The 12,500-nt window shown below is 37.2% G+C and overlaps 1 protein-coding gene across 1 annotated transcript in view; it reads left to right on the top strand.

Moving 5' to 3' along the window:
* LOC104403116 (cytoplasmic polyadenylation element-binding protein 2) overlaps positions 1-12,500 on the top strand; it is a 22,877-nt gene that overhangs the window by 8,571 nt on the left and 1,806 nt on the right. Inside the window, exons 4-7 of the mRNA XM_010011163.1 lie at positions 3,439-3,557; positions 3,851-3,965; positions 5,825-6,006; positions 10,328-12,500. The exon at positions 10,328-12,500 is cut by the window's right edge and continues 1,806 nt beyond it. Of these exons, the coding sequence (XP_010009465.1) occupies positions 3,439-3,557; positions 3,851-3,965; positions 5,825-6,006; positions 10,328-10,555 (644 nt within the window). The 3' untranslated portion in view covers positions 10,556-12,500. The remainder of the gene's footprint in view (positions 1-3,438; positions 3,558-3,850; positions 3,966-5,824; positions 6,007-10,327) is intronic.

The following is a 12,500-nucleotide window of genomic DNA, read 5'->3' on the forward strand; positions in this document are numbered from 1 at the left end:
TTAAGCTAAGATGTGGCATTTTGTGGGCAAGAAGTGCACTGCAGTGAGGCCATTTAGTCTCCTTCGGGGAGAATCTGTCAGGACAGCAGAGGAACCAACCCCAAAACAGAATACAGCTTCACTGACTGGCATGGACAGTGCCGTGCTGGCTTGCACTGATTTTTCTTGACTCCTTCTCTAAGCCACTAGTGATAGGAGTTAACTGGGGATTTGATAGAATGTAAAGCTGCTCTCTTACTTCAACACAGAATATGCATAGCAGGAGCAGTGTCCTTTCTCCAATATTATTATGAAATAAAGAAATTATACCTTGCTCAGAAAATCATGTTAGCTACATGTGAATCTGGTCTCGAATACTTTACTGTTCTTTTTCCTTATGTAATAAATACAAACAATGAAAAGATTTAGCTTGGTAATACAGCCAGGACTCTTCAGACTTATCTGGTGGGCTTTCTGTTTCCAGTGCTGAGCCAATACATTAAAAATAAAAGAAATTCTTGGTCTTGATTCATTGAGAGATGTCAGCTCAGAATACAGATGACTATGACCAGTGCAGTATCTTTAAATATCAGGGAATGTAGTTCTAAAGCCAGTCATCATCTCCAAAAAGATTTGTTTGTTGTTTGAGGTAGTTTCCTGAGGAAAAGTATTATCCAAGTCACCCACACTGATTGCCTTTGAAAATAAGAGTATTAGTAATACTTCCAGTGTTAGGCAGAGGAATTTAGTCAAGTGATAAGCACTGACAGGGGTTACCTAAACTTTGTCTCCCACAGGAGGCATGAGTCATGGTAGAGGGGAACGTGAACAAGAAATTTTTCTAAGACTCTATTTCATCTAATACTTTCACCTTGTGCAATATGTATAAAACATACAAGCTTTGTCTCTTGGCATGTAATATCTGATCATGACCTGCTACTGTTGGTGTACATATGACCCAAAGGTATGAAGCAGCTTCCTCCAAAGAAAACTATTACAGTAGCTTTGCTTTTCCATTGTAAACAGACTTGTATTGCTATTGGGTGTGAAGCTATTAAATGACTGCTGCCATACACCAAAACCCCAAGAAACTAGTGAATTAAGCTGTTCTCTAGTACAGTAAAACACCTCCTACTTTTCACATTACCTCCTCACAATCTCTCACTATGACATGTGCTTTCTATTACACGTAGTAATTATAGTTCAGTACTGCTTCAAAAAAGACTAGTTAAGCACTTGATATTTTCATCATGCTTACACATGCGACTTACCACCACCATACTAGCTTTGCAGACATTACACATCCATAATAGTTCATGAGTTATGGATGTTGAGGTGAAAAGTAATCCAATAAAAGCATATATTGAGAAAGCAGAAAGGGCTAAGAATGAAGTTTCTGCCATACAGTTTTTGGCACGTGGTAGTTGTAGTAACAAGACGAGCCATAATTTATGATGTCTAAATGAAATACTAAAGATGAGTGCAATTTACCATTGCAAGCACTTTCCAGCTAATGAATATAGACTTGTTGCCCGTGTAACTGGTGTTCTTTGGCAAAGTCTATGGCTCATGTATAATTGATCTGTGCAGGAAACAGCCTTGTCAAGGGCAGGTGATGGAGAGTGGTTTGTATGCAGACTGTGAAAGTCTAGCATTCTTTGAAGGGATTGGCTGTCTCTTGTGCATAGCAATAATATGTGGGACCTGAGCGAATTATCTTCTCTAGCCAGTTTTCTTCAGCGAGAGAACTGGTTATTTTCCTCTAGGCTAGACTTAGGGAGCAAAATAAAATGCACTGTAAATCATTGAAGTTCTAGAGCTGTACAGCAAAACTACAGCCAGACCAGTTTAATAGTGCAGGCTATACACTAACTTTCTCCGTGTCTGCAGCTAAACTCAGACACAAGCTGTCTGATATTTAAAATTGAGTGGGAAGAACCCAGACATGAGTACATGTTTTCCAGATAATGTTGAGAAAGCAGTATTAACATACAGTTTTGGTATTGCTTCCCTTCTATTTCAGGTGTGGTAGGATATAGTAATTCTAATTGTTCCCTCAGCAAGTTCTTGTATCTGAATTTTTTACAAGCTGTCATATTTAAGCATATTAATAGCTGCAGATATACCAGATCATGTGGAGACACTGACCAGCTTTGTGTATCAGGATCTGTAAGGCAGTATCCTTGATTTGCTTTAGGATAAGAACTGATGGAAAATCATCATCTGGCAAAATATTTTACTTCTGGCTCTTGAGTTTTACTTCGTACATCTAATCCCTTAATCAGTACCATGTGCAGTTAGCTCTTCCTTTGATTAATCAAATTTTGCACTCTCATCATTCTTGCATTCCCATCACACATCAGCCCATGTACTGAGCTCTCAATGTGAACAGGACTGTGTGTGCCTGGTTTCCACACAAGCAAGGACAGTTACACGGGTCTGTTCTCACCATGCCAGTCTGCACATGCCCTCATTCAGTGAGTGGGTTTTGTGTGGGTAATAGGTGGATTTTAAATACTGAGAGATATCCCCATGTAAAACATATTTTGAATTGAAATAATTACTAAGCTTAGGTTAAACAGGTTGTCACTAAAAATACTGTTCAGCAGTAAAAAATGGACATCACAAGGAAATGCTTCAGCCCAAGGCCAGAGATGCCCTATGGCGTATTTGTTAGGAAACTAAGAAAGATTTACATAAAAATACAGAACACACAAAACTGTCACGTATCCCTTGTAGGTAGTTGTGATATGACCGTGGTATAGGGGTAAGAGATGAGGTACAAGTAATTAGAGCAGTATAGGCCTAACATCTTTTTCATTAAATCCTACTTTTTTCCCCTCTATCTAAAATCAATCATGCATTTGTTTTTCTAACATTACGTTCTTCTTAGTATATTATGTTCCTTTTAAAGTTTATTCTAGAGTACAACCCTAACTGCACCTGTAAAGTAAAAATTTTGTGTATATCATTATGCTGCAACTGTAAAGTATTCTAATGTGTGAAGTTCCTTGCACGTCTGACTTTGCTTTTACTGTAGCATTAAATAAGCATTTTAATTCCTATTTTAGTAGCGTTTGGGAGGTTTGCTGGGTCACTTATGTAACAAAGTACTTTGATCTAATCTCTAGAATAGAGATAAGTCCTTTGTGCCAAGTCGGATTTTCATTGTATAATGTCCCTTGCTGCCAATGAATTATGTTCAGCCTAGACTTCCAGTACATGATAGAGCAGACGTTTGCTTTTATTTGTTATTAGTCTCTTTTGACAATTATTTTAAGGATAGAAGTTCTGTTGATCATAGCAAGGTAGTACATAGTTAAAGATGACAAATAACAAAAAATTAGTTCTACTTACTTTTGGAGTAAACACATTTGTACAGAGAAGTCACTGGCAAAGATGGCTAAGAAAAATAAAGATAAGAGAAAAAAATAGCAGTTGGTTTGGCTTTTTTTCCAGGTTATGCATTCCTCCTGTTCCAAGAAGAGAGTTCTGTTCAGGCCCTGATTGACGCCTGCATTGAAGAAGATGGAAAGCTCTATCTATGTGTTTCCAGTCCTACTATCAAGGACAAGCCAGTAAGTAAACAGTAGATGGCCTGCAGGCTATAGCTGCCATCTGTCCAAAGCTGCATTTAAAATGATGACGAATATAATCAAAAGCAAACTACCGCTGGCAGAGCTCAACATCTGGAACAGTTGGATGATTTTAAAATTGTAGTGTTTTGAATTAATAGGATTAAAACAGAGCACCTAGACATGCTAAGGTAATGGGGTTATGACTGTTTGACAGTTTATACAGGCTGATGAACATACACCCATGATACAGTGAAACTTGAAGTAGCATACCATTTTCTTTCCCAATTTAATAGGTTCAGATCCGGCCCTGGAATCTAAGTGATAGTGACTTTGTGATGGATGGTTCCCAGCCGCTTGATCCTCGAAAAACAATTTTTGTTGGAGGAGTCCCTAGACCATTAAGAGCTGGTGAGTGTAATCTGTGGCTATTTTTGAAAGTAGGAGATTATTGGAAATAATTTGGATCATGCATGCTTTTGTATAGCTAGGTATGGATAGCTATGGATATATTAATGTAAAATAGAAGACTGTCATGATATTTATAATAACCATAGTACAGTATTTGTGTATTAGTACATTCCTCTGGTAATTATTTTCATCTGGCTTTTGCCATAAATCACTGTTCGTCATTAAGATTTACTGGAAACTGTTACATGTCTAAAGCTATAGAAAAGATTTTGATCATACTAGCAAAACTGTAAGGGTAACCTATATCACAAAAGAGTTTTTACAATAGTGCTGTGAAAACCTCTCTGCCATGCTCCATGAGAATGTGGGGCTCTATTTGCACTTGCTTATCAGTATTCATTAGCTACTCTTCTACTACAATCAGGTTGCTAATATGGACAAGGCAAAAAAACCCACCAGGTGATGAAGGAGTAGGATTAGAGGAAAAAAGGAAGAAGTACAGAGAGCTAGCACAGTCTGTATGGCACAACGCTATATGAGATTGCAGAACTCTTTCTCTTTCTATACTCCTGTTGGAGTGCATGAAGATAAAATTAAATGTTTCTATAGCTGAAGAATGTTTGGTCTACAACCTGAACAGTCTTTGTGAGATTGACTGCAGTAGCCTTCTACAGTATTGTATGGTGGTCTTCTAGTGAATAGGTTGAAGTGAATCTTTGAAGTAGAAGCATAACCAACAATGGTTCAAATCCTGTTTCCTGTTAGGATGACTCTGGACTTCATTAGTCTTCCATAGTTTGTAATGAATTTTATTCTTGCAGAAAGATGAGCTTTCAGATGGAAGATGTAGGAGAACCAAGAAGTAATAGTGCAGGTTTGGGGTATAAAGAATCTTAATTTTTTTCTGTCTTGGACCTGCAATGCTCAAGCTTTTCTGTTATTTTACTTCTAAGAGTGTTCTTTTGACTGTTGTACAAATTCCGTAAATGAGCATAAGCACAGTATGCTCAGCTTCCAACTGCAGCTTAATTTTTCTTTAAGTTCAGTCCAAATATTCCAGATTACTGTGCTGAATGTCTGTGATAAATTTAATGGATACATTCCTATGCTTAGCTTTCAAATGCCCTGTGTATGTGAAAACGAAACTTTCATGGCATTGTGAAGTAAGAATCATGATTTCATAAAGGCAGTAAAACTTTAGGAGACTTTTCAAACAACTATTTTACATCAGTGACTGCTGATACCTTTATACCCTAGCACAAAGGATACTAATCCTGGAAAAGTATTTCCACCTAAATGAATTGCAGAACTGAATTCAGTATAAAATACTATAGATTGCTAAAGTACTTGATCTCTAAAATAAGAGGTTTTTGTTTCTATGAACTTCCATACCTACGGTTAAGTGTAGCAGTATAAGCAAGCTCTGTATGGCTGATAAAAAGACACTAACTGCATCTTTAAATTCAAGTAGGACATAGTGCATTAAGACAGCCAGAGAACACGTACCAAGGAATTTATGGTGGGAGGATCTATTTTATACACCTTACATTCCATGCCTGCCCAAAAAGTCTTTTGCTGTAATCCCCTGAAGAAGACTGCCCTGGAATTTCAATTCCAGGTTATCAAGAACTGCAAGGACTTACAATTCCATTGTTCCTTGGATGTATGTATCCACAGTGTGAAAGATCTGTCTGCTGAGTATTTCATAGCTTAATATGGTTTATATTTCTTGTTATTCTTGTTACATCAGCTGGTCCAAAATTAATTATTAAAAGTAACTTTTCTAGTATTTCTAAATACAAGCATTCTACTAAGTTTGTACTGTAAGCACAGTTTAATATTATTTTGTTTCTTAATAGTGGAATTGGCTATGATCATGGACCGTCTCTATGGTGGAGTTTGTTATGCAGGAATTGATACTGACCCTGAGCTGAAATACCCAAAAGGTGCTGGACGTGTTGCTTTTTCCAATCAGCAGAGTTACATTGCTGCCATCAGTGCTCGGTTTGTTCAACTTCAGCATGGCGATATTGATAAACGAGTAAGTTACACAGAAACGTAAATAAGTGTCAGAATGATTATCTATAAAGGAACTTCTTGGTGTAGTAATATTGCATATGATTTGCTGTCATGCCAGCTTCTATGTTTCTTTTAGTATTCCTGTAACTACTAGTTCCAAGAGTTAAGCCATGAATGCCCCCAGACAAACAAATTGCATTCCACAGAGTGTCAGTTTGTTCCTTGGACATATGTTAGACCATATGTTCTTTCAGTTCTGGAGTTCCTTGTTGTGTTGTGTATGGGCAGAGGGCTTGCAAATCTTCCTCTCTCCCTTGTTCTAATGAAACCAAATACTGTGATAATTCCTCTGTCATTCACAGGAAACTCTAGTATTCACTGGTTTCAGATTAGCTTTATATTTGCAGCTGACCTTAATTTCAGCCCTAATTGTCAGTGCTGAGCACTTCAGAAAGTCAGTCGAGTTCAAAACCTAAAGTACAAAATGTCCCATCATTTCTCTTTGAGAGTGTCTTCTTAGTACTTACCAATGCACACTTCTGGCTACTACAGATGCTTATTGCTAGCTAACGCAAAGCTAACTTTTCTTAAAAATCTAGTCAACTTCATTACTCCTAATTAGAAGTATAAGAGTAGGAAAGAGAACTGGAATGTAGATTATGTCAGTTTTAAGTGTCCCTGGTTTTGATGTCAAGAGCTACAGAGATAGACACTGGTATTAATAGATGTTCTTTTTTTAAAAAATTGAAAAAGTGTCTTAGAGGAAGAAGGGTTGAGTAAGTAAAGTAGTTCAAGGTCCAGTCTCCTTTACAGATCAAAGACACAGGAAAAAAAGTAGTACAGTTAACAAAGTCTGCTTGGAGGGAAGTAGCATGTGCTTCTCTCCTTTCAAAAAGACAAAGTAATACAGCTTTACGTCTGTCTCTCAGATACCAGTTGCCTAGTGAGCTGAAATCCTCAAACATGGTCCTTTGCAGAGGATGAGTGAGTCTGAATGTGGGTAGTGAACCAGGCTTCACGTTAAGATGTGACGGCTGCATTTTGTTGTTGGGATTGCTGTCTTTGTGACTTGCAGTTGACTCGTACCGATAGCTCTACCTTTTTGGCTAATTACATAACCAGAAAAATCGCCCTGACACTGAGGCTTTGTGAGGGGAAATAAACTATTAATCATCTTGCATTTGAGTATTTGGACAAAATAGGAGTAAAAACCAGAATCCAGAACTCCCAAAAAGATGCTAAATGGGTATAGCTTAGTGTGTTTTAGGAATCCTCTGTAGTGCATTTGGCTGTGAAGCGACCTATCTTTCAAATTGGAGATGGACAGTTGGGTCCCATCCAAATTAGTTCTCCCTCAAAGGAGATGTGGACTTGAACTCTGTAAACTAAGGGAGAGTTCTGCCTTGGTCTTCCTCTTTGCATAGGAGTGTCCTTTGCAGTAAAGGAGTATATGGTAGATTTGCACTATCAACTCGTAAGAGAAGGAAAGGTGTGAACCTGCCTTTGAAGGCTGCACTTCCAAGTATGTTCCTGTGTTGTTTTGTTGGGTTTTTTATGATAGGTCACAAGAGATTTTAAGGGCTCTTTGGATTCTGAGCAGCCATCTAAAATGACAGTGGTTGCTGTTTGCAGGAAACGGATGTAACTTGTTAATGAGTGATATAACACTGAAGTACTTCAAGGGGAATGGGCAGTAAATCCCCAATATAAAACAGTGGGCATGTGCTGCAGGCCTCTTGGAGCATAGACAGAGAAAAAAAACAACCCACAAAATCTACCTCAGATACTAGATTTCAGAAGCACAATATTTGAGTTACATCCATGACAATTAATTTGTAAAAACAGTAGTCATGATTTCTTCAATCACTATTAAAAAAACCAAAACCAAAAACCAAGATCTAGGCTTTGTCTTTAAACATCTAAATTCTCGGTTTCTTTTTCTGATTGTTATAATTTGTGTTGTTTCTTTAGCATTGCTTTTCTATTACTTGAAAGTGGTTTTTTACCCAAGTTTTCTCTTACATCTGGAATTTTTATTAGAATCATTGAATTTTCTTGTTTTTAAGAGTGTTCTACTCCTGAGGTGTTTCACTTGCAGAATACAGCAGTGCCAAATCTAAGTATTTTAATAAATTTATCATTAAGCCTCTTGATGGGGAGGGTTTATGAACTTCTTTGTTTATTTCAAAGGGGGGTTAATCTTTATTTTTTAAATCATCTTCTCTAATTAAAACGCATGGTCAGTCCTTATTATTTGTATAATTATATAGATGTACTTATGGAACCCAGTTATTTGCATTACTGAGGAGTAATAGAGGACAGTCTTTTTAGGGAACACCTTAACTCTTAGCTGTTTCTGAAAGTATGAAATAGCTATTTTCAGAAACAGTTGTTTCTTCCATGGAGTTCATACCCTAATGCCTTTTCAGGCTCTGAAAATATCCTGCAATCAGTACTACTGCTGACTTACAGATTGGTTACTGCCTTCATCCGAGATGTATCTGTATGCTGGAGAGTAAAGCAATATATTCCGTATTTGAGTGAATCTTGAAGGCAGGCTGTTTCCCTACCCTTTACCTTAGCAGTAGCCTTTCTATAGCAGTTACAACCAGTTTCTGTAGGCCTGCTGGCCTGCTGTCTTGTCACATTCTTTTCATAACCAATTTTCTCTGTGTAAAAGTCTTCATACATTGCTAAATTTTGCAGTTCACCTGTTCATGCCTCTGAACTTCAGTTAAAAGTTTATAGCTTTTTTTTTTTTTTTTTCTGCACATACCTTTATTGGAAATCTTAGTGTCACAGTTGCTTAACAAACATCGGCTGTGATCTTTTCTTCCTTACCTAAATACTCTGCAGCTTCTCTCCAGTTCTTTTGATGTGTAGATATGTTTAGTTTCTCTAACAGATGTTTTTCTTCAGTAAAGTGCTCCTCATCCTGTTTCATCATGTGTGAGTTTTCAGCTCCAAACAATTCCTTAAAATGTTGTTAACTTTCATGTGCCAGTATTCTGCATCCACTTCATGTAATACTTCCATTCCCCAAAGTGCTTCTCTAATACCTTTGAAATCATCTTCAGACCGATCTTGGTGCATTAAAGCACTGAAGCTTGAAATATATGCTGCTTCATGCTTTCAGTAATTCTGAACCGTGAACACAGTCACTGCATAAGGTACCTGTTCGCTGGAAAGTTTGAGAGTAATTTGTGATAAGGCAGGTTGTTGTAGTGAATAAGTAGTGGGGCTTGTACTGAATATAGATTACTGGAAGAAGCATGCTCTGTTTCAAACAAAGGTGCATTTGACATGTAGAGTTTGACCTCTGCTTCTGAAGCTAAGAACAGGAAGACTATTCTGCTGTAAAACTTCTGAGTGGGTAGCCGTAAGTGTAAATTTTTTTCCTCTGGAGACAGAATGGAAAAAACCAGCATTTTAAAGTTCATATTATTTCAAGCATACTCTCTCTGGAGTATCATACATAAAGTCAATGTCTATACGTAGCAATCTTCTCAGGTGATAGTATCTCAGAAAAAAAATCTCTTACACCAGTGAGTTTTAGTATGAACTGGAATAATTCTTTTTACCAACAAAAGGCAGAAAACGCCATCTTTAAAAGTGAGGAAAATGCGGAAGACAACACCACATTCCTTAATGATGGAGTGAATTCATTTTGTGTTTTGTTACGAAGCTGTTCTTCCTGTCTGATCCCAGTCTGTAACAGTTCAGTTTCACAAAGACATAATGCAAATTTACCACTGGACTCCTGCCACATTTCCACTCAGGCAGTCAGATGAGTTTGGGAGAAAGATGCTGTGTAAGACAGGTGTTTCTAGTACTTCTAATTTGCAGAGAGAAATAGTGCACGCAGAGACTTACACTTAATATTTAAAAAAGGGTAATACATAAATGATTACATTCTTGTATGTTCAGGGTTTTTTTGCCAGTATGAAGTTGGATGCCATGCTGGGGTGCATTTGGGAGCTGATGAGATGAATTGGGAGACCTTTTGGCTTGTTTGCTTGTTTTCTACAAATACTTCAATATCCTCATTTGCCAAGAACATCCTTCCAGAATAAGATAAGGAGAGGTTCTCATGTAGCTATTTATTACATATATAATGTGCTTCTGAAGATCTGCCTTGAAGCGTTCTGCTTACTGTATGGATAGATCTGTAGCTGATTAAAAAGTAAAGAGTAGTAACGGGGTAATTAGATAAAAGCACTAATATGTCCAGTTTCAGACTTCTGGTTGGTTGGTTTTTTAACCAGAAAAAACCTGAATGCTCTCGTGTAACTTTTAAGTAGGAATAGCCATTAACTAGAACTGTTTCTGGTTTACTCCAACAGGTGGAGGTAAAGCCATATGTGTTGGATGACCAGATGTGTGACGAATGCCAGGGTGCACGATGCGGTGGGAAGTTTGCTCCTTTCTTTTGTGCCAATGTCACTTGCCTGCAGTATTACTGTGAGTTTTGTTGGGCAAATATCCACTCTCGTGCAGGACGTGAATTCCATAAGCCATTGGTAAAGGAGGGGGCTGACCGCCCGCGTCAGATCCACTTCCGCTGGAATTAAACATGGTGAACCAGCATCTCCGTAAGGAAAGAAGGGTGCATGTGGCTTACTGTGTTTGAAGATACTGACATGCAGAAGAAATAAGTGCATTCTTCTGCTTTTCACCCCAGCTATCAATACATGCATCTTTTATCAGCAGCCAAAACACTACAAGCCTCTTGTTTTTCACCAAAACCCTACATCTCAGGCTTACTAATTTTTGTGATATTTTCATGTTAAAAAAAAAGAAAAAAAAAAGTTTTTTTGTATTTTCTCCAAGTTATTTTTATATGTAAAGTTAAAACTAGATATGAGAATGTTTTTGCGTAGGGGCACACAGTCTGCTGCTATATTTAGTGGGTGAAGCGTGCACTTATTTCTAAACATGGGTTTTTAACTTCAAGATCTGCCCCAGTAATTTACCAAAGGTAGCAAAATAGTGAAGATGGAATATGTCTGCTACAAAAAGCTTATTTTTATTGTTGTTGCTATTTTCAGTGTATACATAAACTAAAAATTAGGGTTGATTTTTTGCTCTCCATTTTGACTTGCAAGAAATAATACCTCAAGATAATCTGATTTATTAGCTATTTTTAAACATTTTTAATCACAAGCTGTATTAGCTTTGCTGCTATATAGGTGTTATGTGTAATGCCACCTATTAATACGGGATTGAAACGTTTAAGACACACTGCATTACAGATTAAATGCAGGCAGCACAATATGGCCTAAACTGCCATAGTTTTAGAATGTGAAAAAGAATTGCATGTTTACTTACCTGTATACACCATATGCATGCACTAGAACTATTAACAAACAAGAGGTTATTGCAAATGTTCAAAAAAGGCTCTCTTGAAACTAGGTAGCATGAGCAAATTTACAGAATTTGTTACAAAAACCAGACTTGCATGCATTATTGTGACTGAAGTAAGAAAAATGTCCTACATGTGTACAATATGCAAATTAGTTTTAGACTAGAAAGTGCAGCCATTTTGTGACCTGGTCAGTAGTGGAATTCAATTTTATGCAGACTGGATGTACTATTGTAATCCCTGTGCAATTTTGTGACGTGTGCTTCTACTTAATGTGGCGTGGTGTAGTATAGATACGAGTTTTGAGTAAAAAGCTAGCATTTAAAAAGTTCTTTTAAGCCCCCTTGATTGTTCATGGTTAAGATTTCCTCTACAAACCAAAGATGGCCAGCACACTGCTAACCAGTCACCAAATGTGAAAAACCCATGACAAATGCATACAAAAATAGACTTATATAAGAACGCATAATGCTTTAAAAATTAAATCTAAGTAAAGTCAAAATGGAGAAGGTGTTAATATACAGACGGCTAGTTGCGTAACGAACTAAATTTTACCTTTAAGACAACAGTGAAATTTGGCTTAAAAAAAGTAATATCTTGCTTACATGTTTGACCTGTGTGCGTTGTGGTCTTCTGTCAAACTGGGGTCACTGTTGCATGAAAAGTAGCTACTTGACAGTCAAGGATAGTGTTTTTGTTTTAATGAAGGAGTTCTACTAATGACACCGCTTGCAGGTTTGAGAAACAAAGGTAGTTAGGACAGAGGCAATATTTAACTGAACACTAAAAGAAAATCAAAGCAGTGTTTTTGTCTATCTCAGAGCATTTTTAATGCAACTAGCCCCTACTTTTTAACGGAACAAACAGTTATTCTGCACTCTAAGCAAGCACTCAACGGTAAATGTTGTAATGCAGAATTAAGAGCCTGATGCTAGAGTTGAAATTACAAGGGTGTTGTTCTTCGCAATCCCTTGGGACAATCCTTCATGTAAGCAAAGTGTTGATCTTACGTTGGTTGTCTACGGTGTGCTTTTTTGTACTGTACAATATGTGGTTCATGTCTAACTCTGCTGTTTTATTGTGGTTGTGGTTCAAGTTTTTAATGTTTAAAGTTGATGCTGTTTTAAGAAGAGCTTTTTACTAATTTATTTGTC

Source organism: Nestor notabilis, unplaced genomic scaffold (genome assembly GCF_000696875.1).
Source record: "Nestor notabilis isolate BGI_N333 unplaced genomic scaffold, ASM69687v1 scaffold10043, whole genome shotgun sequence".
Taxonomy (NCBI): Eukaryota; Metazoa; Chordata; class Aves; order Psittaciformes; family Psittacidae; genus Nestor; species Nestor notabilis.